The sequence below is a fragment of the Temnothorax americanus genome, unplaced genomic scaffold (assembly GCF_048541705.1).
Source record: "Temnothorax americanus isolate GAGA-0224 unplaced genomic scaffold, ASM4854170v1 Scaffold30, whole genome shotgun sequence".
Lineage (NCBI taxonomy): Eukaryota > Metazoa > Arthropoda > Insecta > Hymenoptera > Formicidae > Temnothorax > Temnothorax americanus.
The window spans coordinates 1,202,172-1,224,863 of record NW_027509443.1 but is presented as its reverse complement, the minus strand read 5'-3'; the positions used below and the strand labels follow the sequence as shown (position 1 = coordinate 1,224,863).

Sequence of the window (22,692 nt, the reverse complement as noted above, 5' to 3'; positions counted from 1 at the left end):
GATTGCAAGTACAAGAACGGCGAAGGGACGAGAGCGAATGTCTGCACGCGAGAATGGCCGTTTTAATTTTACTGTGCGAGCGTTTCTCTGTGCGATCTCGCGCGATCGCGTTTTCTCGAGAAATTATCATCAGCGTCCTCATCAAAATTGTTATTATATACTATTAAAATACAGAAAAATTCTTACAATATAATATCCTTTTCCAAACTGCAAACTCAAATATTTTTACATTTTATGCGTTGGAATAGATGGCATATTATGCATACCCCTAATGTCATTATTAACCAATTTATGTTTATTGGACGTTAATATAAATCATAAAATCGATTTACTTCAAATTAAATTTTGTAAAAAAAAAGATTCCAGATCCCATTAAGTGTAATATATAAGAGAAGATAAATAAAATAATGAACTTAGTGATACTATCTATAGTAATTAATTAATAATAAAAATTAATTAATAATAAATTTGTTGTTTGCTTTAGTATTTAATTAATCATAAAAACTAGATAATTATTGTAAAAAAAAATAATTTCTGTTAATAAAATATTATGAACTAAACATTTCGAAATTGTTTTAGAGCATATCTAATCACGTCGGAGCAAGTTAATTGCGTCGTAATTACAAAATAAAATTGGAAGTGATCGTAACATCGAAATCGACAAGAAAATACTGTGAAAAATCCTCGATTACGCTTCGCATAACGTACGCTAAGAACTATCAAGGATAAACGCAAAATATACGTAGAAATTACCCGATTATTCGGTACTTTCCGCGGTAATAATGATTATCCCTGGCGCAATTTCCTGCCAGCGTCTCCGTCAGTCGTGATAATAAAACAACCACGATAAATCGGAGTAGTTGGCAACGATGACGAGGGCCGGACGTGATAGTTGTGTCATGAACCGCCCAAATTGCGTTCATCAAATTTCGGACTACAACTCATGCTAATCAATTACGCACAATTTTCAATTTTGACTTACAATTTCTAGGCGATGTCCAAACATGTACGTAGAAATATCGAGCTTTATGACCAAAGGATTATTGAGACTTACCTAGAACAGAAAAAAATACATACATTAGTAGGCAGGATAAAAATTATTTACTTTAAATCAACATTATTTAAATTTAACAATAACAAAATTCTAGAACAGTTCTTCTTCACAGGAGTAAGTGTGATTTTAATATTGCAATGAATTTCCGGAATATCGAAATATATATGCCGGTCTTCGCTATAATCTTGTTTAATAAACGTTGTCGTATAAGTCGTTGCCGAGGTCGTTGCTATTACTGAGACTAATATGACAATTAGATCGTAAGAGCGCAAATTCGTGTTCGATTAGGCGGATCGTTTAATTGTCTAGAAGGAATCAAGAAGATAACGCCAATGTGCCGCAAAGAAACGAAAACATTACCTTACTTGGGTACAGTAATCGGAGAAAATCACTAAGAATCAGACCATCCTTTGTATTATACAAATCCTCGGTGCATTTTTCTCATACATTTTAATTAGCCCTTTGTGCCTCACTTAAATGCAACTTTAGCTTTTGTTTAACCTTGTTTAACGCATATATATATATATATATATATATATATATATATATATATATGCGTTCCATCAAGTTCAGGCCTAAGATATATTAGAGTTATTATATATATATATGTATATCTTTTTCTCTCTCATCTGACCCATCAAGTGTTGCATTATAGTTTCGAGTAAAGCTTCGCCTCGTTATAGCGCTGCACACCGCTGTCTCGTCTATCAATTGCGGAGCTAGCATCCTAAAGTGGGATCTAGTATGCTGACCGAATACCCTTCAGCCATGGGGTTGCCGGCTTGAAGATTAAACTCTATTTCTCAGAACGATATGGATATTCCAAATAATTGGTGAAACAAATTGTAAACTATAGAGAATTATGTCTACTATAATATAATAAATTTGCTCTACTATGTAACTACATGTATGATCAATTTAATAATTAATTCCTTTTGACATTACGTTTTCTAGGACCCGTAAAAATATTTCAGGTTGCGAAAGAAAAAGTTCATCATAAAATGAAATAACCTTTTCCCCTAATATCTTTCAAATCCTCTAACTTTAGCATTCACGCATATCTATTAAGATTCTTTCTATTAAAAACGATAAATTTGTTACAATGCGAGAAAATGAAAACAGATTGATATCAAAACGAAGTCCAATCCCGAATCCATTCGGAAGGAAATCTTCCCCGGCGTTCTTCCGTAAAAAAATGACACGTTAAAAGGAGGCACTTATGCGTGCATGCGACGAGTCTCATGCATTATTAACGTTCCACCGGACGCATTAGCGAATCGTACAGAAACGTGTTCGATTTTAAGACCATCGTCTTCGGTCCTAAAAGTTCCACGAAATCCTTCTTGAAGCAACGTCCTTTTTTGGTGGCAACTGACTCCTTATTTACGCGAAAGAGTCGCATTTAAACGACCGCAGGGCAACGTTCCCGATCGCGCCAGGATCTTCTTTGTCCCGATGCGTTGCTCACGAAGACAGAAAAGAGCAAAGATGTACCGAGGCTGAGGTGCACTTTTAGCCTCACACGCGAATATGAATATTCGTACACAGGTGAAATAAGAAATAAGCTTATAGTTATACATATGTTGCAATAATAAACGCGATTAGTCATCTTTTTATTTATAGAATTGAAATAATTTTTTCGTAATAAAAATATCAGTGATCTTTGAACACTTTAAAAAAAAAAAAGATAAAACTTTCTGTAGAATTTAATTGTATTTTTCAATGTTTACGAGAGTAAAAAATATAGATAAATAAATTTAATAAACCTCTATTTTATTTATTTACAAATATTAAAAAAAAGTTATATAAACTATAATTAAATATAATTATAAATCATGTATCACGCAATTTGAATTTATATAGATAGAATAGAAATCATATGAAATTTCCAAGCTTCTCGATTTGTCGAATGCGTTTTGTGTATCACTAAACATGAAATAAATCACTGTCACATATATACGGTGGCGCACATTTGCGATCAAAATGCGTGACGAAAGAATGAGAGAAACCATTGCGTTGTACCGGTATTTGCATTTTAAATACATCTCTCTGGAGAGCTCGAGACGACAAATGGACCGCTCGACGATCCACCGAGTCTTCCTGATTTCTTCACTTTGGCCACCACAGTTGCGTTGGCTTCCTCACCGGCAACGATTAACCTCCTCTCGCTGATTCTCGACGCGGGATTTAACGACCGGTGGTTTTTAGCATCATCGCGGGTGGTGGCTTTTTAATGCAACGTTAAAAGGCTCGAAAGGATTTGTTAAATACCTTTTCAACACCGAGACCGAAAGTGTTCGAAAAGTGGTATAGAAGAATGCAACGAGTATAGTTTTATCTTAAGTTTCGAGATAGCATATTTTGAATTGTGTAAAAAATTTTTCAGTTTTAAGACCATTAAAATCAATATTTTTATATCATTAACTCTTTTATATTTAAATATTTAGTTAATTTATCTATTATTAATTAATTTTATTTATTACTAATTAGTCAATTAATTTAATAAAATTATTTGCCTTCAGTAAAATTGATCTATTCGTGTTTTTATTGCGTCTGAAGTAAAATTATGTCTACACTTTTTCTTATCCGATATATAATGTATCACGTATATAATGTATATCTTATTTTTTACACTCATATAAATGTGATGAGTTTGTGCATATCAAAGTCAAGCGGAAGATGCTTACACGTTTCTGGATATTTGTTGAAAGTTGGAATAGATTTGCATATAACCGTACCGTAAACCACAAAATACCAACTGACCCAACTGTAATGTTAATTTTCTCGCGTTGAACTAAACAATAACGGCATTGTTGCTTATAAGCTATTCCAGATTGTGTCGTAACAAAACCATACAATACGACTGCTAAAACTGAGAGAAACTCGGAACTTATGACGGAATCAATATTAAAAATGAAAAAAGATCGCTTCCTCTGCTCATAATACTAAACATACGTACAGAGTAGGTACTGAAGGATGTTTCATTACAAGCGGATGTATTGTCACGAGCGACATTTAACGTACACTGACCTGAAACGCGAGCCGTTCCCGAAGGTTCATCGTACCTATTTGCGATTACTAACTTCATTGTCCGTTTAGATTGATCGTGAATCTGATCCTCTTTCGATTAGAGATACATCAAACGTATACACACGCACACGTAGATATCTGATGTATAACATATGTTCATGCTATAACTCATTTTGCGAATAAAACTGATCTTACATATAGTACTTAAATTTTTTCTGTATTAATATAACTTTTTAGTGGTATTAAAATTTTGTTATAAATATTATTGAAAAAAATATTTTACAAGACTTTATTAAAACTTTGTTGCGTATACTTATTATTAAAAAAGATCTTAAAAGCTTTATATTAAGATTTTTGTTTATCTTAGTGCTATTCACAAAATTGCATTAGACAAATAATATAAAGAATTAAGTGTTGCAAGAAACATATAAAATGGTTGTATATTTTTTTACGACCATTCATGCAGGATAGAAATCGTTGAGAGATTTATACGGATTCTTCTTGAATAGGTCTTGAAAGATTCAAATCGCCATTGTGTGAATTGCTGTTAATGTGATCGCGTGCGTGTACTTAATCAGAATCCATTAAGCACGATCAAATTCTGTCGACCTAACTTGTAGCACCGTCACAAAAATACCGTCGGAATAGGTAACGAAAACGGATGCCGAGGGAATAGTAAAGTTGAGCAAAACGTATGGAGGTTAACGAGGGCTCTTAATCGGCAGAAACGATGATTATTAAGTCGCGCATTTTCGAAACGACATTGCATATATATATATATATATATATATATATATATATAGTAGTTACTATACTACTTAGAAAAATATGTAAAGTTAGAAATGGTAATGTTAAAATAATCTTATTCGCTTTTATATTTAACATGTAACACAGAAGGGCCAGTAAACTTCAAAGTCAATCAAAGAAATTAAAAAAATCTATTAGTAATTATTTACATAAGATAAATGCGATATTAGATTAGATTAAGATTAAGATTTAATTATATAACATAAAAAATAAATATGTCAAAACATAAATAACTAACGAGATCTTTTTTTAATTAACTAAAATTGCACGTCGTATCAATATAAATCCAATTTAGAGCTGTTTAATCAAAGAGATTCAATATTTTACAACTCCACTTAGTTTCAACGTTTTATCAGACCAAGTCATTTAAATTTCCGCGGTCGTTGCTGATTAATACACATGACATTAAATACACACGAGTACTTTGGCGCGTAAGTTATGCTCGTATTAAATATCTAATATCAAAAGTAAATTATAAAACAGTGCAATTAACAGAACGTCGGTGCGAGATCGGGTGGAAACAACGTGATAGAGAGAAATGATTTATGCGAAGAAACGCGAAGCTCCGTCTCTCTCTCTCTCTCTCTCTCTCTCTCTCTCTCTCTTTCTTTTTCTCTCTCAATACTGGCTAACTCGGCAGTAAATGCACCTTTATCGGTATACAAGTCGAAGAAAAAGGAGCTATCGATATGCCGATAACAGCGATGCGTCACCTTATTGAGGGTCGACCTTTCATTATACGAGCGGAATGGCTTGGTTCGCCAATAACAGATTAACGCCGCGTATCGGTGTGTTAATCCGCCACATGTTATACACCTCGCTGCGTAAAAGCGAACCTTAACATTATTGCGCGGATTATTATGGCCGTGCGTATGGTTATTAATAAAATATTAGCGGAACGCGTTTACGTACTTTGCGATGCGCGAACCATGATGTTTTAAATTGGAAAAATCGCTTTAAAACATCTGATCTTTCGGCACACGAGCCGTGAGTCGCGATGTCGCGCTTTTACTATATTTTCTCTTTATTTTCCTGCGTTATATTCTTTGTACTGTTGCCACAAGATGTAACACGTGCGCATAAAACGTGACGAGAGCCTAAACAGACGCGATAAAATTCGGACTTTTGCAGTCGTACCGGCTGAGATTACGACCCTTTCTGTCTCTCCGTTCGACAATTAAGAAAGGCATTAATCACTTTAATTACTTGCCGACCAGGCCACGAGCGCACATATGTACGGCTTAGCAGCAGTAATGAATAATAAATACTACGATACCATCGATCATTCGACATATGTAGCAACGGGCTCAGAGCTCGTCTCCAATTGTAATTTGCTCGCCCATTAATCGCCCACTGGCATTAATAAAACTCAACGAAATTGCCGATCAAAAATTAAGATCTCGCGCATTATACGCTACCGAGCACATCACCAAATATGGCGATAAGGTAATGTTTCTAAAAAATCTCTACTTGCGCAAGCATTTTATTACGCAAGTATAAACAACTTTTTTTAATTGAAGAGGAGTTCATGAAAATAATTTTCATTAACCAAGAATAATGATGTTTCATTGTGAGATAACTTTGTCAAGAGATTTCGAGACAATCGCAATTACAATCGAACTTGATCCGCTTCTGATTAAGGATCCATATTGGATGAAACGGAACACTGGATAACAGACGAAAAACGACAGCAAATATAAACCCCAGTTTCTCCTCCATTTCAGTTGCAATTAGTTTTATTGTCGTTTTACGGTAATGAAATGAGTAATGAAACACGATTTGCGCCAAAGGTCTTCTCATAGGCGAATTGAAAGCTCGGAGTTTGCGAGATGAAGCAAGGAGATTTACGTGATTCCTTACACCCTATCCCTATTCCTCAACTCTTCGTCCATTGTATTATGCTTATTCTCGTCACGAGAATCGTATCAATACGCTTTTGATACGTTCCCAAACGAATTGAATGTCTCAAAGTAAAAAGTGAAAAACGATTGTCGAAGAATCGAAACAATCGAGAGAAGAGAGTAGCCGTAAAAAATCTCGCGATTAATATAAAAGAGTCTTTACTTATAAATCCTCATCACATTCGTGGATTTTAACGAAGCTAAATTAAAAAAATATATAGATATGTAAATACATATATAAAACTTAAAATAAAGAAATTAATTCATGACACAGTGTCAAACAATTAAATTTGAAATATTACATAAGTAGAAATCGAGGTAGAAATATTCAAATTGTGGAATTATTGATATAATTCGCGAAGTGAATATCAAACATGATATTAGTTCTTTATAGAAAGATATGAAGCAAATCCCCTATATTTTCAATAGAATAATAGTCTCGATCAGTGCAATGAGACTTCCGGTACTTTTGTTACACATATTTTTCTCGTCATCAAAATTATCTAATATGTATCGAATAGCACTAAAATTAGACGCTTATTTATATATATATATATATATATATATATATATATATCTTAAATTAATTTAAATATATAAAATACTTTCGTAATCAATTGCAGCTTAATACGTTGATACAAAACTTGGCGAAACATAGTGGCATTTGTTCAATGGAATAATTCCGAAGCTTATCCTTTAATCAGCGAAATACGAAAGCGTCAATTTGCACACCCTTAATGGAAAACGGTATAAGAAGGCGGAGCGGAAAATATTTAAAAAAAGAGAGGGAGAAGAGGACTTCGGCTGCGGTAATTAACTTTCCGCCAATAAAGTGGCGATTCATTTCGGGATCCAAATTAATTTCCTTGCTGCGATAACGACAGTATCTCCGCCCAGGTTCTTCCTGATCGATCGGATCGATTCTTATCGATGCGGGATAGTATTAATAAGAAACGATCGAAAGATTGTTTCAACTAAAATTGATCTCAGCGAACTCTTAGCAATTTATGCGAAAATGGGGAATCGTCATGACTTGCAATGTACATATGCTAATCTCAAATTGTATCCATTATTTGTTCGTTACCTTTAAGGCATTAATTTTTTTTACATACCTATACTGTCGCTTTAATATTTAAGGTGACATTAGTAAAACGTTATCAAAGTTATTCTTTCGTTACATTGAGATTTCTTAAAGATTAAACAAGTGTTGTTTCATGATTATAGCTTTACAAATTTTCCTCAATACTTATTTTGCAACTTACATTTTCTTTATATCTATTTTCTTCAATGTATTATTTTATCATTAATATACATTATAATGGTACAACGTGGATTTCCTATATTCGCAGTTTGTATCTTATCGATTATTTCAGTATTCGGAGATATAAATGCTATTTTCAGATTCAAATATAAATTTTCTGCAACTCCATCGAACACCGTGGCCGAGAATCGAAGCAAATAAGCTGATCAAATAGAAGATGTAGAAGAACGACGAAACCGGTGCCAATACTGTCTTATCTCCATCTCTTCGGTAGCAGAACGAGCTTTCCAATGGATACGTGTACACACATATACATGTTTATACCAGCCTGTCTATCTGTCAAGCGCCCTTTTCTACCAGGTTTCACTCGTCATTCCGCTATTATCAGCTGGGATCTAGGATTGTCTCCCGCCTCTTTCGCCGTCACACGCCCGTTCGCCGCACGGGATAACGGTACATCGATATAGCGGCGGATCAGACGGATCGATGCCGTCGATGGTACAGGACCATATATCGTGTATTCCCCGTGGAAGAAAATTATCGATCCCGGATGGACGTGGGGATCCTGACCGAGGCCGCGATTCCTGCCCGATCCGCCGATCCGTGGAATATCAATGACTCTGACCTCCACGGACGACAGTAAATTGGATGCCGTACCCTCGACTTGTAGTTGAACTGTACATCGTTACAGTGTGACGTATCAGATAATGTCCATCTTGTACTTTTTGTAAAAATCAAAACTTTGACGATGTTTAATATTAGTATTTCACGGTGACAAAGGTGTAATTAGAATGAAGGTGTTGATTCACAATTATAAAATTTTGAGACATTAATGTAATGAACTATTTTCTTGATTCCTTTTAGAAATTTTAATATTTTGTTTTCGTAGTAGAACATAATATACTTTTACTTACAGTGCGTAAGTTCATAGAAAAAGATTTATTTTTCTTATTTTTGTAGAGATTTTCTTATATCAAAGTAAGAGTTGATGCGCTTATGGCATTTATCGCGTGAGTATCGCGACTTGGCCGTACGGTGCAAGCGACACAAGACACTGCAAGTGCACACAAAGACAGTGAAACACAAAGTGCAGGCTTGGGTATGCAGAATCCTGCTCGTTCTGCGACTTTATAACTTCTTTCTCCTCCGTCTTCCCGGTTTTCTTCTTCTTCCTCTTCGTTGTTTTGCGATGCACGCCACGGAGTGCCACGATGGGCGTAGAACTTGGCGACAGTTTGAGATAAATAACGCCGCGGGACAGGACAATGTGTCCGGTGTCGTTGTACCTTCCCTGCGAATCCGGCTTGAGCGCGTTGCCTGCGGTATATGCGTTAAACTTTGCGCGCCGTGACCACACAACGGGCGGGAAACTGGTGTTACATCATCCCCAGTCGCATCAATGATAGTATACGGAAATTGGAAGGACCGACTGAGAAAAAATACAGTTTTCAACGAACTTTGTTCATGAACTTCAAAAATTGAATTCTTGATCAGCTAAAGTGTTTTCACGGAATACTTGAAGGCAATTGTAGTCGCCATATAAATATAAAGTTGCAAAACAAAACAATAATGCTCCCCGTCGAGCCCTCGCCTCGCCTCTCTCTCGCGGTCCATTCAAAGTCATCTCAGGTTGAAGCTTCTCCCCCTCGCCGAAGACATCGTGTCAAAAGCACTCCCGATTCGTTCTGGATTCGTTGGCAGCCCCGGTTTACGATCGCGACTCTCCTCCACGAAGGCGGGAAGAGAGGTCGCGCCGGCGCGACCTAAGCTGAAAGCGGGCGCAAAGGAAACCATCCTCCATGGGGAATGGTACCATCGGCGGCGGGGCTTAGGGACTGCATTTAAAGCCGCATTTGTATGCGACCCCGTGCACTTTCTTGCACAAGCACGCGTCGCACGCACGCACGTATGCACGCATGTCGATCCCGTTGTACCCTTAAATTGGCTATTTCCACGACAGGAGGGAACGAGAAGGGGACGAACGCGAGCGAAAGAGCCGGCACCAGTCACCGGCGAAGGGAATTCGTCCCATAGAAATCAGGCTGCCCTTTGTCAGCGTCAGAACGGACGTAATTCCATTGGCCGCGGTTCGTCGACTCGCGAAGGCCAATTTCCTCGTCACAATGATGCGTCGGTTTCGAATGGAGCCGGCGAAAAGCGCGCTTCGTCGAAAAGTTGCGATTCCAACACGCGCGCGAATGCTCGCGAGATGTATTCAAACAGGTGTTCATCGCTAACGCAATAGCGAACTCGGAACAAAGATCAGCTTTATGAATTTAAATAAGGTTGCTTGAAAAATTCATATACGAGACATAAAATATCACATGTCAAGTGGAACGAAGAATACGTTGGATGCAACAAAAAATAATTACGTATGAGACAATTCGATTCTAAAAAATTTAAATTCTCAGTCACGAGCATTTATATATTAATAAAAATATTATTAAAAATATAAATGAAATGTTTATGTATATACTTGTGGAAGAATAATTTTATTCACGTCAATGAACGCTATAATTCGTCTCACTTATATAAGGCCAGTATTCATTTCGAACTTTTTCCACCGTCGAAGAACTCCTGCCGCGGTAGTGCATTGTCGAACGGAAAAAAAACGCAGGAAAAAGTAACGAGCGGAGGAACATGCAGAAGAGACACGTTATCCAGAAGGCGCGGTGTGTCCGTCTCGTTCATGGCGACCATATATCACGAGTGCTCCGAGGCAAAACACAAGACATCGTTGGACCACGTGCACGTACGCAGGCTTCGCGGGCACGCACTCACACATACACGCACGTGTGTACGGTCCTATGACGTCGCCGAGGTTCCTGATGACGATTTCAAGAGTGACTGATGCCCGGACGAAGAAGACGCGCTACAGGGATGGAGGATGGTGTCTTGCTGAGAGACAATCCGGCTTGTTAGCAACGAAACGGCTCGAGATGCTCTTACTTCGCGATCTTTCCCCCTTCTCGTTACTTCGGAGCTTTTGTTCGCTACGTTTCGTTGTTACTCTAGTTATTTTAATGAAATTTGAGTCTTATGCTCGACAAATCATATAAAATGTGAAGCTGTATAAGTTTAGTAAAATCGATGGAAAATTCAATAGAAAAATAAATTGTTCACAGCATCCTATCTGTTATTACGATAACTTCTTTAGATAATTTCTTTTTTTCTCTAATATAGTAATATTTTTTATACAGATAACTTTTTAAATCGAAATCGAAAAGTGGTATCATTAATTACGGTAATCAAACTCGTAATAATCGCGGTTGATTCAGAGAAAAAAATTTTTTTTTCTCACTCTGCTCAAACCTGAAAATTCCATCTTCAAGACTCATCTTTTTTTCATCAGTTTTACCGGATAAGAGACCAATTATCTGAACCACTTTGGATACCGCCTTTCTAGAACTTCTCCTTCTAATTTTGACGAAACTGGACAAAGAGGAATGAGAGATAGAGGTAGATAAAGAGAAGTGGAAGAAGGCAGACCGGTGGTGAGGGGATGAGAAGCTGAAGAAAGGACTTGTAAGCGCAGATCAAGCGGATAAAGTCCGCCGGAAGACTTAGCGGGCGTGTTGGGTAAGTACAGATAGAATCTTGGCGGGCCTTCTCGACACTTTTACGTATATACTGCACCGTATTTATGTAACTGTTCCCGCAAATACGTCAACAATCCCGTATTGCCCGAAGTCACGGAAGCTTTTGTTGTCTTCTACTGAAAGTACAATTCGTCAAATATGTAAAAAATAACAAAGTGCTAAATAAATAAATGAATAAAGTAACAACTGATCTCTCTTCTTGTTATTTACAAGTAACGAAATTACATATTCATTAATGATATAAGTTCTTAATTGTTATATTAATATAAATTATATTGACGGGGGTATAGGACCGTGCAGGCAAAGTTTTGTATGTTCAGAATCAGCGTAGCTAACATCAGGCATAAATCAGACACATTATTCGGCAGGGCAACGTCCTATAAGATCACGGCTGGCATTGTTCCTCAAGCTGCGCGATAAAAATGGCATCGACGTCTTTCGACGGTGGAATGATGAAGCGGCCGAAGATCCGAACACGCGCGCGGAGCGACGCGGAAGAAAAAGAAAATGGTGATGTCCGTGCAAAAGAGCATTCAAAAGGGCCTGAACAATAAATGCGCGCGTCTCCTTCACCCCGGGAGGGTGCCGTCACTCCTGACAGTTGGCGCATCCACCTCTGCTTCGACAACTAACTTGCTGTCTTTCTTGCTGACCGGAAAGAAACAAAAGCATACCCGCGAGGCGGACTATGCCCACTTAATTAGTCCGACTAAACTTCGCCAAAAGAAGTCTCGCTCACGACGAGCGAGTCTCAAACGGACAATCGCGCGAGGTTCTCGAACGCGAGAGTCAATATGTCAATTGAAAAGGTTTCTTTCAAATGAAGATAATGCTAGTATTGTTCACGAAACACACAGATCTCGCCGGTGTATCGTATGAAAAAACCGCAAATATAATATCTAAGCATTTCGCAACTACGATATAATTTAATAAACTGACTATAATAAGATTGTGAATAAAATAACATTAAAAAACCGTAAAATGAATATATTTAAATAATGTAAGTCAATAATGTCGATTTCTCCAACAAATCAATCTATTTATCTCCATTGTAAATAGAGTTCTTTGTTGATGATGTCTATTTGCGAAAGTTCTAGATTCTTGGAAAACAGAAGGAGCGCGGTTGAATCTTGTCGCGAGAGAAAAAGAGACGAGAAGAGATAATGCGACGTAGAATAAGGGCTGGAAGATAACAGAACGTATAGCCATTGTCCCTTCCGCGACAATGCAAGGCTGCTGAATCGTACCGAGAGCAATCTACATCTTCAGTAATGTATCATACGAATCCCCGCGCGTGTCCAACGACAGAACTCCTACTTCTTCGAGGTACGCAGCGTAAACGTGTGTGCGTGCGTACATGTGTATCCGTGTGTACGCTGGGTGTATCAAGCTGCGAATATTGAGATATCTCTCTCGTTGGTCCAAAGGTAACAAATCTCCCGCGATGCGATGCGCCGTCGTAAAAGGAATGGCACGAGAACGAGAGACAGAGTCGAAAGAAAAAAGAAAAACTCGCAGATTGCGCGTGACAGTAAAATATGTCTCGATTACGATTCGGCTCTGCGGAGCTTTTTACACCTTTTTCAATGGTATCTGCGTCGACGATCGATTGTCTCTAGATCGCCGATATACAGAGTGAGATCTGAGAAACGCGAATAAAGATATACAGTTGTTTTAATTTCGCTTCGACAAAAGTCATAGCGAGAAGTGAAAACCGAACGCCTTTAAGCGAATATCTTTGGAGATCCCGAGAGGAACGTACTGCCCGAGGAAGAAGTCTACCACTCGTCTCGCGAATTCCTGTTTCGTGTGAACACCTGGAAGTGTACGAGCGCGTGATGGCGTGGCGGATAACATTGTTTCGCGTTGTGTTGGAGTGTTTGCGCGGCGATTTGTAATGCCTTCCTGCGCGACGCCGGCTTTATGTCATCTTCATTCGCACAACAAACTAGTCGGTTGGGTAGCTAGAACATCGCGAAGAGAATGAGTCTGATTGGGAGTTACGACAAAAATGTAAGTCATAAAATCATTTTAAAATTTTAATAACTTATGACAAGAATTTACTTGGAATTATTGCGAGAATATTAAGTTTAATTGAACACAGCGCTATTTTTGCGATATAAATGCCGTTCTCAAGTTTTAACTATTTCGGTGATAATCGCTCCAAATGCTACGTTAATTCGTTTTCATGTCCTTTGCAGTGTTTTATACTAAATTTTGAGAAATTATTCGTGTCGTTTTATTACAATCGATAAGACTCGTTATAAACTTATGTCGAGGTCTGAAGCAGAAAGTATACGGACTTATTTAAGGTCACTCGAATCTTTCTCGTTGAAACATCAAACAACCAGTTGCAAGTCAGAGAACTCACGTCGTCATTGCATACTGATAGTCGACACAAACGGTCGTGTGTGCAATTTAACGATTGTCAGTTGAAAGGACCGACTCATTACATTCCTGTGTTGTTTAATAGCGAGTTGATGTAATCCGCAGCATATCGCTCGCCGCGCTACCGATTTATTAATCCGCATTTTTCAGGACTGCAGCCTATACGAAGTGCGCATCGCGTGAACATTCATCAACCAAGAAGAAAGCCGGTACTATCAGATCGCCCGGTAGAAAACGCAATAGCGTCGTAATTGCTCTCGTACGTCAATGACACACTGGAAGATCTCATGCCACTCCTTCTCATCATTATACATATACGCGGATGATCATAAACTTCGTGCGGCGGACACCTCCCGTGATATCCGCAATATGATGTGCCTGTATATGTCTAGCGAGGTCTTCCGAATCGCAATACAATAAGATCATGAGTAGTAGATAATGAAAATAATTAATTTAAAAGCGTAATATTTAAATTTAAATAAAGCACAATCAAGTTAAGTGTTGGTTTAAAACGATCAATGAGAATATTTGATAAATGATAATAAAAGAAAAAGAAATTAAGAATGAGAGATATATCGACTATCACTATAAATATTTTTATTAAAGTAGAAATTTAATTGAGATTCCATTCCTAAGAGTTAGACGTAACTTGAGCTATTTAAGAGTGCAAATGTGACTTTTTTGTTCCAAAGAATATCACGAATGCTCAGTGATCCATCAAGCGTTTAACTCGATTCAGAAAAATAACGACATTTCGCGATGGTCGTGATCCAGATCTAATTTCTCTTCCCGACGGAGGAGAAAAGCTTCTCTCATTACGCGCCGCGCAACGCGAAACAGAGATGAGATGCGGTGGAGCTGCGCCAACGACAATTACAAAGGCCAGATATAATACGTGCAAAACACCGATGCTGCGGGTCCGTCGTGCAAAATTCTGAATGCCCAAGTATCCTCTTTCCTCGAACCTCTTAGCGCTACTTAGCGGATCCTTTTACGGGACAGCGGGCCTCCCGACAAGAAAGGGAGGCACGACGTGCTGCTCGACGAAGGGTCGAAGCAAGAAGAGACGAAAAAGACGAGAAAGAGCACGAGGAGGCGCAGGACGAGGAGGAACAAGAAGGAAGAAGCGGGGGAGGGAAGGCGGAGGTGGAGTACCAAAGGCGGAGTAAGCCGAGGGACAAGATAAGCCTTTGTGCCCGCACGGGGGCCCACGGGGGCCTGGGGCAACGGATCCCGTCGTCTCGGTCTCATATTTCGCGAATCCTGCTATCATATTTTACTGCTCGCCCCCTTCCTCGTTCATCCCACCCGTCTAGCTTGCCGAGGTCTATTCGAGGACCCGAAAGAGTTCCTAATTTTTTGTTATCTCGCACTTTTTCAGGTCCCCGATTTCCTCCGTTCTTTTCAGAGCGCCTCTTCGACGTTGAAGAATTTTATTCGTCTGATGTCCGTTCTCTAATATAATAATTCTCGAGTATAAATAAGTAGTGCAATTCGTTTTTCTTTTGCTACAATTTTCTATAAAAAATAAATACGTGTATTAAATAATTTTCAAAATATTAATGTTAATTTAAAAAAAAGCGTAATTCTAAATCATTAAGTTTTGTTGTAAAATTTTATTGTGTAATACTAAAAAATCCTAATAAATTAATCTTAATAAACATCTTCAGATGTCAAAAATAGATTATGAAAATAATTATATCGCTCAGCATATATAAAAAGCTTTATCAAAGAACATTGTGATATGAGACATGTTTCCTTAATTAGATAATACCTTTTGACAATTCTTTCCACAGATTTATCGCCATCAGAGTGATGACGGAACAAGGACGAAGGCTTTCCTTTGCCAAAGATTACGCGAAATGCAAATTAATGTCATCAATTAACGGCGCAAAGGGCCAATGAGAGAGTAAAAAAAAAAAAGCGAAATCGCATTCAAGCGTTCGTAATCAATGGCCGTTGTTTTCGCATCTCGACTTTTCGTTTATCGCGTTTAATGATCCATTTGTCGCACCGCGGGAGCTCGCGAGTGCGCGAGGCACTCGCGTTGTTACAACGCTTGCCACCGTGCTGAACCAATTATCATCGGCCGGTGGTACCAAAAGTGATATTTGAAAAATTGACCTTGACCTCTTTCGCACGAACGATTAAAGTTCCAAGGCACTAAGAAGAACGGAATCGCTTTGCGAAATAAATTTCGCTAGCAAATTAAACTACTAATTGTAAAGACATTTTCTAACGCTTCATTGTTTTTACGTATTTCAGGTATAGGTTTCAGGTACAAAATAACTACGAAGACTTGCTATATTATTAAAAGACCATTAATAACTCCTATTTAACGATCGCTAGAAATCACACGCGAATCTATGAACTACGACGTTTCTCTTCGGCCATCATTTAACCCGCAATTATTTATATCCCTACTTATTGTTAATCGCCATTATCGATTTTGAAAAAACAAATTCACACTTGTGATTATAAATAAATGCGGACTTGAAACTTCAAATCCTCGATTATCCCAACGAGATATCCTCTGGCGTTCGCGCGATTCCATGATCTCGGTGGTGACGCGCGATGCATTCGCTGTCGATTATATCGATTATCGGTCGTGCGAATCTCTCGCGGCTTTACGTCCGAGCCCTTAAGGGGCCCGATCCCTTAACGGACCGAGGGATAGATCGCGTCGTTCCGCCGGCGTCAAACAATTAAGGCTGACTTACGCGCGCCGACGTTAAAAGAGTAAACAAGTTGCCGGTCGCTGCCCTCCCGTCACGGCTTTGTGTGTATCAGATAATGCAAGCCGCGGCGCACTGTCATCTCGGAAGAATTTACAGACGACATAGTGCGGGCCTCGGGGCCCGGGGTCCGGGGTCCGGGGTCCCCTGTGCTACGTGGCGCGGCGGCAACTGGCCGGCTATCGCGCGCGGCGGATCGCGTCTTTTCGCGCGTCTCGCATCTCGCATCTCCCGCAATTTCCCGCGAAAATGTGTCTCAGTATATTGACCGTGAAAACGTTGAAACTTCGAAACAAAGGCTATTAAAGCGTGTTTATAAAATCCGAAACTTAATTGAGAGTTTATAATCGAAATGATCTAATTCCTTTTCTTGCAGGAAAATTTTTTTCTCATGAAAAAGTTTATGTGAAAAGACGAAAGACGTATAATAGGACCAAAGAAGTTTTACTTATACGTTTGAAATTGAGAAAAAACTTTTTTTTTCACTATAAACTCTTTTTACTCTACTATTAGTGTTAAGTTTCAGCTGTGATTTAAAACTTATTATATTGTTGGCTGGCTATCTTGTTCTTGTCGAAACAATGACGCGATCATTACCATAAGGATATATAAACTTTCCAACGAAAGGAACCACTTTTACAAAAACATCTCACGTGAAAACATAAAAAACCCATTTCGAGCGACAGGAGCGCGAAAATAAATGATCCGTGTTTGAGAGAAGCCGACACTTCCGAACGTAATTACAACTTTCGTGACAGACATTGTATGAAACCATCAAAAAGCATGCAGAACGATGGAAATATGTGCAATATAGCGACCGATATATAGAAGTTACTTGCACGGAATATAAACGACAACAACAATTCGAAAAGAAATTGCCATCGTGAAAGTGACCGAAGTGTGTTTTCGATCGTGACACGTTCATGGTCACGCAAAGAAGTAAAGGGAATTACGCGGTGTCCCTTTTAGGACGTGCGAAGAGATGTATCGCTGTTCTCTCTGAGAGAAAAGTGCGGAACATGCGACATCAAAGGGACACGTAATCATCCGCAAGATACCGTGAGATGAATTGTAGAGAGCGATGTACTTACCAGGCATGCAGACGCATCGAAAGGTCCCAGGATCGTCCAAGCAGGAACCGTCGTTCTGACACGGATGCGACTCGCACTCGTTCACATTCGTCTCACATCGCGGACCCGTGAATCCTTGCGTACAGTTGCACGCGAAGGATCCGGGCGTGTTCACGCAGATACCGTCGTGCTCGCAAGGAGAGCCTGCAATAAATAAGAAAAGAAAGATGTCGTCATTGAAAATCAGTCAAAATATCTGAAGAGTCGGATTAAAATATACAGATAGATTATTTGAAATTTATTTAATTTATTTTAAGAATACACATTATTTTGATAAGAAGTATAATTTTGGTCAAGTTATATAAAGTACAAAAAAAAAGTATCGACAGAAAATTATTTAACCCAACGCAAGAATCTTATGCAGTCATCCAGCACCGAGTAATTTAACGCTTGATACAAAGCAGACCTCTGTGACACATTCCGATCCGTTCTACTCCGATATATGGTGGATAATTGACGCCACGAAATTCCAAAAGGGGAGCTTCGCCGTTGCATCTCTGCGGGGTTCTTTAGTGAAAGTTCATCCGGTTTCGGTATTGAGACACACTTACGGGGTACCATTTCGAGTGAAACTTTTTCCCGTTCTTTTGCGGTGAGACTGAGATAAGGGAAGGCGAGGTACTGGGACGACTTTTCGTGCCGATACTTACTGATGATTTAAACCGTGGCAAAGCGGCGCACATGGCTCGCATAATAATTAATAACTAAATACGGCTTTAAGAGTTGACTCGATATAGCGCATTTCTACCGCTGGACCAGCTTACGAGCAAACGTATACGCCGCGGATAGTGTTCCTTAATTGGCAAACCCGCCGGCACTTTTTAGATGCCGTCATTAGAGCGGGAGAGAGAAGGGAGAGAGAGGAGAGAATACTTCTCTCCTATACCCGGCTAACTCGACCATAAGAAGGAGTATGCTGGTAGAGCATTCTTGAAGCCCTGACGACGACAATTCGTTTAAAGGAGATCGCGTTTTGCCCGCGGAACCCCTCTTTTCTCGGAGATACGTATAGCCCTCTCTATAATTGCAACGAGATAATTGCTACGGATGCAGTTACCTACTCGGTGTGTCTTACCAAATGAGAGCTTCATTAGAAATTTTCTCTCTCTATCTTCCTCATTTCTATGCGCAATGGAATTTTGCACTTCAACTATATTGAATTAATTTTACTTACTATATTGTAAGTTATTCGTACATGAAAAGAACAGTTTAAAATATCTAAAAATTTAGCTATAAGATACAAATTTAAAAATAATTATGTTGGACCATTTTTAAATAATTATATTGGGGACGCTCAGAAACTGCTAGAAAGTTACTAGAATGTCAAAATTTTTTGTAATTATCATGCTTCAAGCATTCTATGTAATTATTTTGATGATCCAACATAATTATTTTTAGATCTGTATCTGGCCTAATTTTTACACACTTCAGCAGAAACATTCTTTCCATATATCGTACGATAATTAAAGCTAAGATCTGTACTACTAATAATTATAATTTTTACTATACAAAATTATTGATACTGGATGTCACAGAGATTCAATGTAATAATACATATATTATATTATATATTATTATATATAGATACAATTTATATTATTATGTAATATTAATATTTTAAGCATATAGATGTACAGATCAAAATAGATACAAAAACAAATAAATATAAATATATATATATATACAGTTAGATATAAATAAATAAAATGCATAGATATTTGTATAAGAGTATAGATAAATGTATAGTTATAATACGTGCACAGAGTTTGTATTTATTAATCAGCTTTCATTTTGCCAATATCTACTTTAGCATAAAGACAATAAAGCATGCAAATGTTGTTTTTTTTTTCCCCAATAATGCCATTGCAATTCTCGAAGCAACGCACACGATTAGCTGCAAGTGCCGTGACACACACACACACACACACACATACCGGCTTTTCTCGTCGGTATAGTTGAGAGTACGCACGAGTTTGTAAAGAGGCGTTTTGCTTCAGTCGCATACCGCACTCGTGTATTTCGCCAACGGTTTTTCCGACCCGGCGGTGTAATTACTGTCGCGTAACGGACAAGGGCGATGAAAGAGAGAACCGAGGGAAATGGCGCGACGGAAAGAAACGTATCGTACGTTTACTCGCGGCAGTAAGAAACGCATTGCTGCACCGTGTTTCGCGATCAGGTGACGTGACGGTAGGAGAGATGACGAATCGTTCTCCGAGAATGCCACGTACTGTATAGAATTAGCGTTAAAAGGCCATCAGCATACATATAGGCACTCGAAAGCAGCGGTGAGATTCACTCGCCGAGTCACCCAATATTTGCAAGTATTATTTCACTAAACGCCATTGAAATAACTCAAACTTTTTTTGCGATAAAAGCGTTTCGTATTAATATAACGCTTTGCAAATAATTCCAACTTTGTGTTAGGAATTTTTGTGTAATAGATAAAAATTTCCGATTTTTTAGAAAATTGTTATGTCGCTTTTTCGGCAATTAATGCAGAATTCTTAAAATCCTCAATTACGTTTTAATTTTACGCAACTTTTACACATTTCCCAGATTCTCCAGGGAAACAACGCGGCTTACTTAATTGGTCCGGTTGCAGTATACGCCGCGAGGTGCAGTTTGCAAGTGGCGTTGCACCGCCACCAGCGGCAATAAGGTTCCCCGCGCTCGGTTGCATCAAGCTCATCCGAAGAGGCTTCTTGCTCTCTTGCCGGGAGCCCAAGCTCCCTTCGCTTAAGGAACTTAATCTACCAGAAAATATGCAATCTAGATAATAACAGAGCCCCGGCTCGGGCGCGAGATCATTATGGTTGTTATTAAACTTAAAATAACAATTTAGCGTTTAATTAGATTCGTTGATGGGGGCCCCGCGCCGCGGGGGCGCCCCTCCGAGGAAACTGCGCTTCTGTGGTGCACGGACAACGCCGCCGACTCGGGGGCCCACTCCAGCCTTCTCGCTCCTCCTTCGACGCGACTTCCGGCAAAATCTCATTATACCTGGCGCGCTGTCGTCGTGCGTCAACCACGTCGTCGAATCGCTGCTCTCGTGATTTGCGCTTTTTGCGCTGTAAACTGTAGCTTCGGCAACGTTGAAACCATTTTAATTTTCGAGGCTTCGTATTTTTTAATAATATACCGCACATAACGTAACTATTTAGTAGTGGATGTGCGTAAGAGATAGATTATATAAGAGAGTCAAAAAAACTTAAAGATTTATATATACATATAGTTATAATTACCGAAAACATGAAAGTTCCCTACAATTATGGATTCTTCACGAAAATTTGATCGAGGATGTCTATTTTACAATTTTTTTGTAATATAAAAGAGAAAATATAAAATAAAAAATGTCCGAGAAGACGATTAAGATTGTCATACTTAGTAATCAGCATTCAAAATTTTAATATAGCAATTTATTCTTGTTGAGAAAATGCAAACAGGACTTTCGATACGATTCATGCATATATCACCAACAGGGATTGCTTCAGGTAATACCGACCAAATTTCGATGTAACAATGGCCTTTGTTTAGCTAACAGGTACTAACGTACGGTTACAGTTCCTGTGGGCAGCTTAATGTCGGCACCAAAAGCAAGCACGAGAAAACGAAAATAAAGAACAACCGTGACGGAAGTTTTCGTTACGCATTACCGTATATTTACATTTGCACGCAGTCATTATATGATACTATTATCGCATCTATATTATGATAGACAAAAGAGGCAATTGATTCCTAGTCATTCATTGTTCAAAAATTGAAAGATGTGATATGCAACTTTTAAATAAAAAATATACAATATTTAAAAAAATGCAAGGAATATTACATTCATGTGTTTGCCAAGCCGAATTCTTCCCCGATTCGTTTTCGAGAGAAGTGTAAAAAGTTCTCGTGACATCCTGACCGGTGTCACCTTCGCACGATGAAGGATTTCAAGTTCTCCGGAGCAGACTAGGTAGTGTAATTCAACACCAAACGAGACGGCTGACCGCAGTTATATGCAAAACCTCGTCTGAGATTTTCAAAAGTTCGACGTAAATATTTATAAACTGCAGGTAGAAAAGAAGGCAGATGGTGATGAGATGATCACATGAATTATAAATAAAGAAACATTATACGGACCGGAATGAAACAAAATATCACGATTCAGCAAAATAAGTAAAAAGGCATATGACATTATTATATAAATAAAATGGGCATTATTGTATAAATATATATAATAAAAATTAATACATTCTATATATTAGATGTCTTATAGGTGTAAGACGATATAAAGCATAAATTATCATAAAAAGATTTCGTCTTTGAGCACTAATTAAACTATCCCCAAAACAGGAGGGTGACGTGTTAGACTTGTCGATTTAATAAACCTGCCGATTAAATAAATCTCCTGTTTGCCAGAGCAAGATTCCAAAAACTGAATAATTAAAAGACAATTGTGCGAGGAGAGGAAAAGAGATACAAGCAAGAAGATTTCCCTAACAATTATTGTATATTATTTTCGACCACTATCTCGATTCCGGAGCAAACGCTTTGGAGAGCATTAAGAAATTTTCTACGGTCTCGTCACGAGTCACAAACGTTCGGGCGCTATTTAAATTATTATTCCGAGAATAAGTGCGACCATCGAAGAGTAGGCGTATAAGTGAACGTACTCCCCGTATACCACAGCTTCAAAAAAAGAATGTAGATCGCGATCGCGAGAACAGCGCAGCCACTGGGCAGAACGATCGTCGAAATATTCACCTTGACGCCGAGCAGCCGATAATTACGCCCGGTGGCCA

The 22,692-nt window shown here is 38.5% G+C and overlaps 1 protein-coding gene across 2 annotated transcripts in view; it reads right to left on the bottom strand.

Moving 5' to 3' along the window:
* Positions 1 to 22,692, bottom strand: part of N (neurogenic locus Notch protein) — a 252,933-nt gene that overhangs the window by 55,478 nt on the left and 174,763 nt on the right. For both annotated transcript variants that reach the window (XM_077412491.1, XM_077412492.1), the window contains one exon: positions 17,867 to 18,049. In XM_077412491.1, coding sequence (XP_077268617.1) covers positions 17,867 to 18,049 — 183 coding nt within the window. The remainder of the gene's footprint in view (positions 1 to 17,866; positions 18,050 to 22,692) is intronic.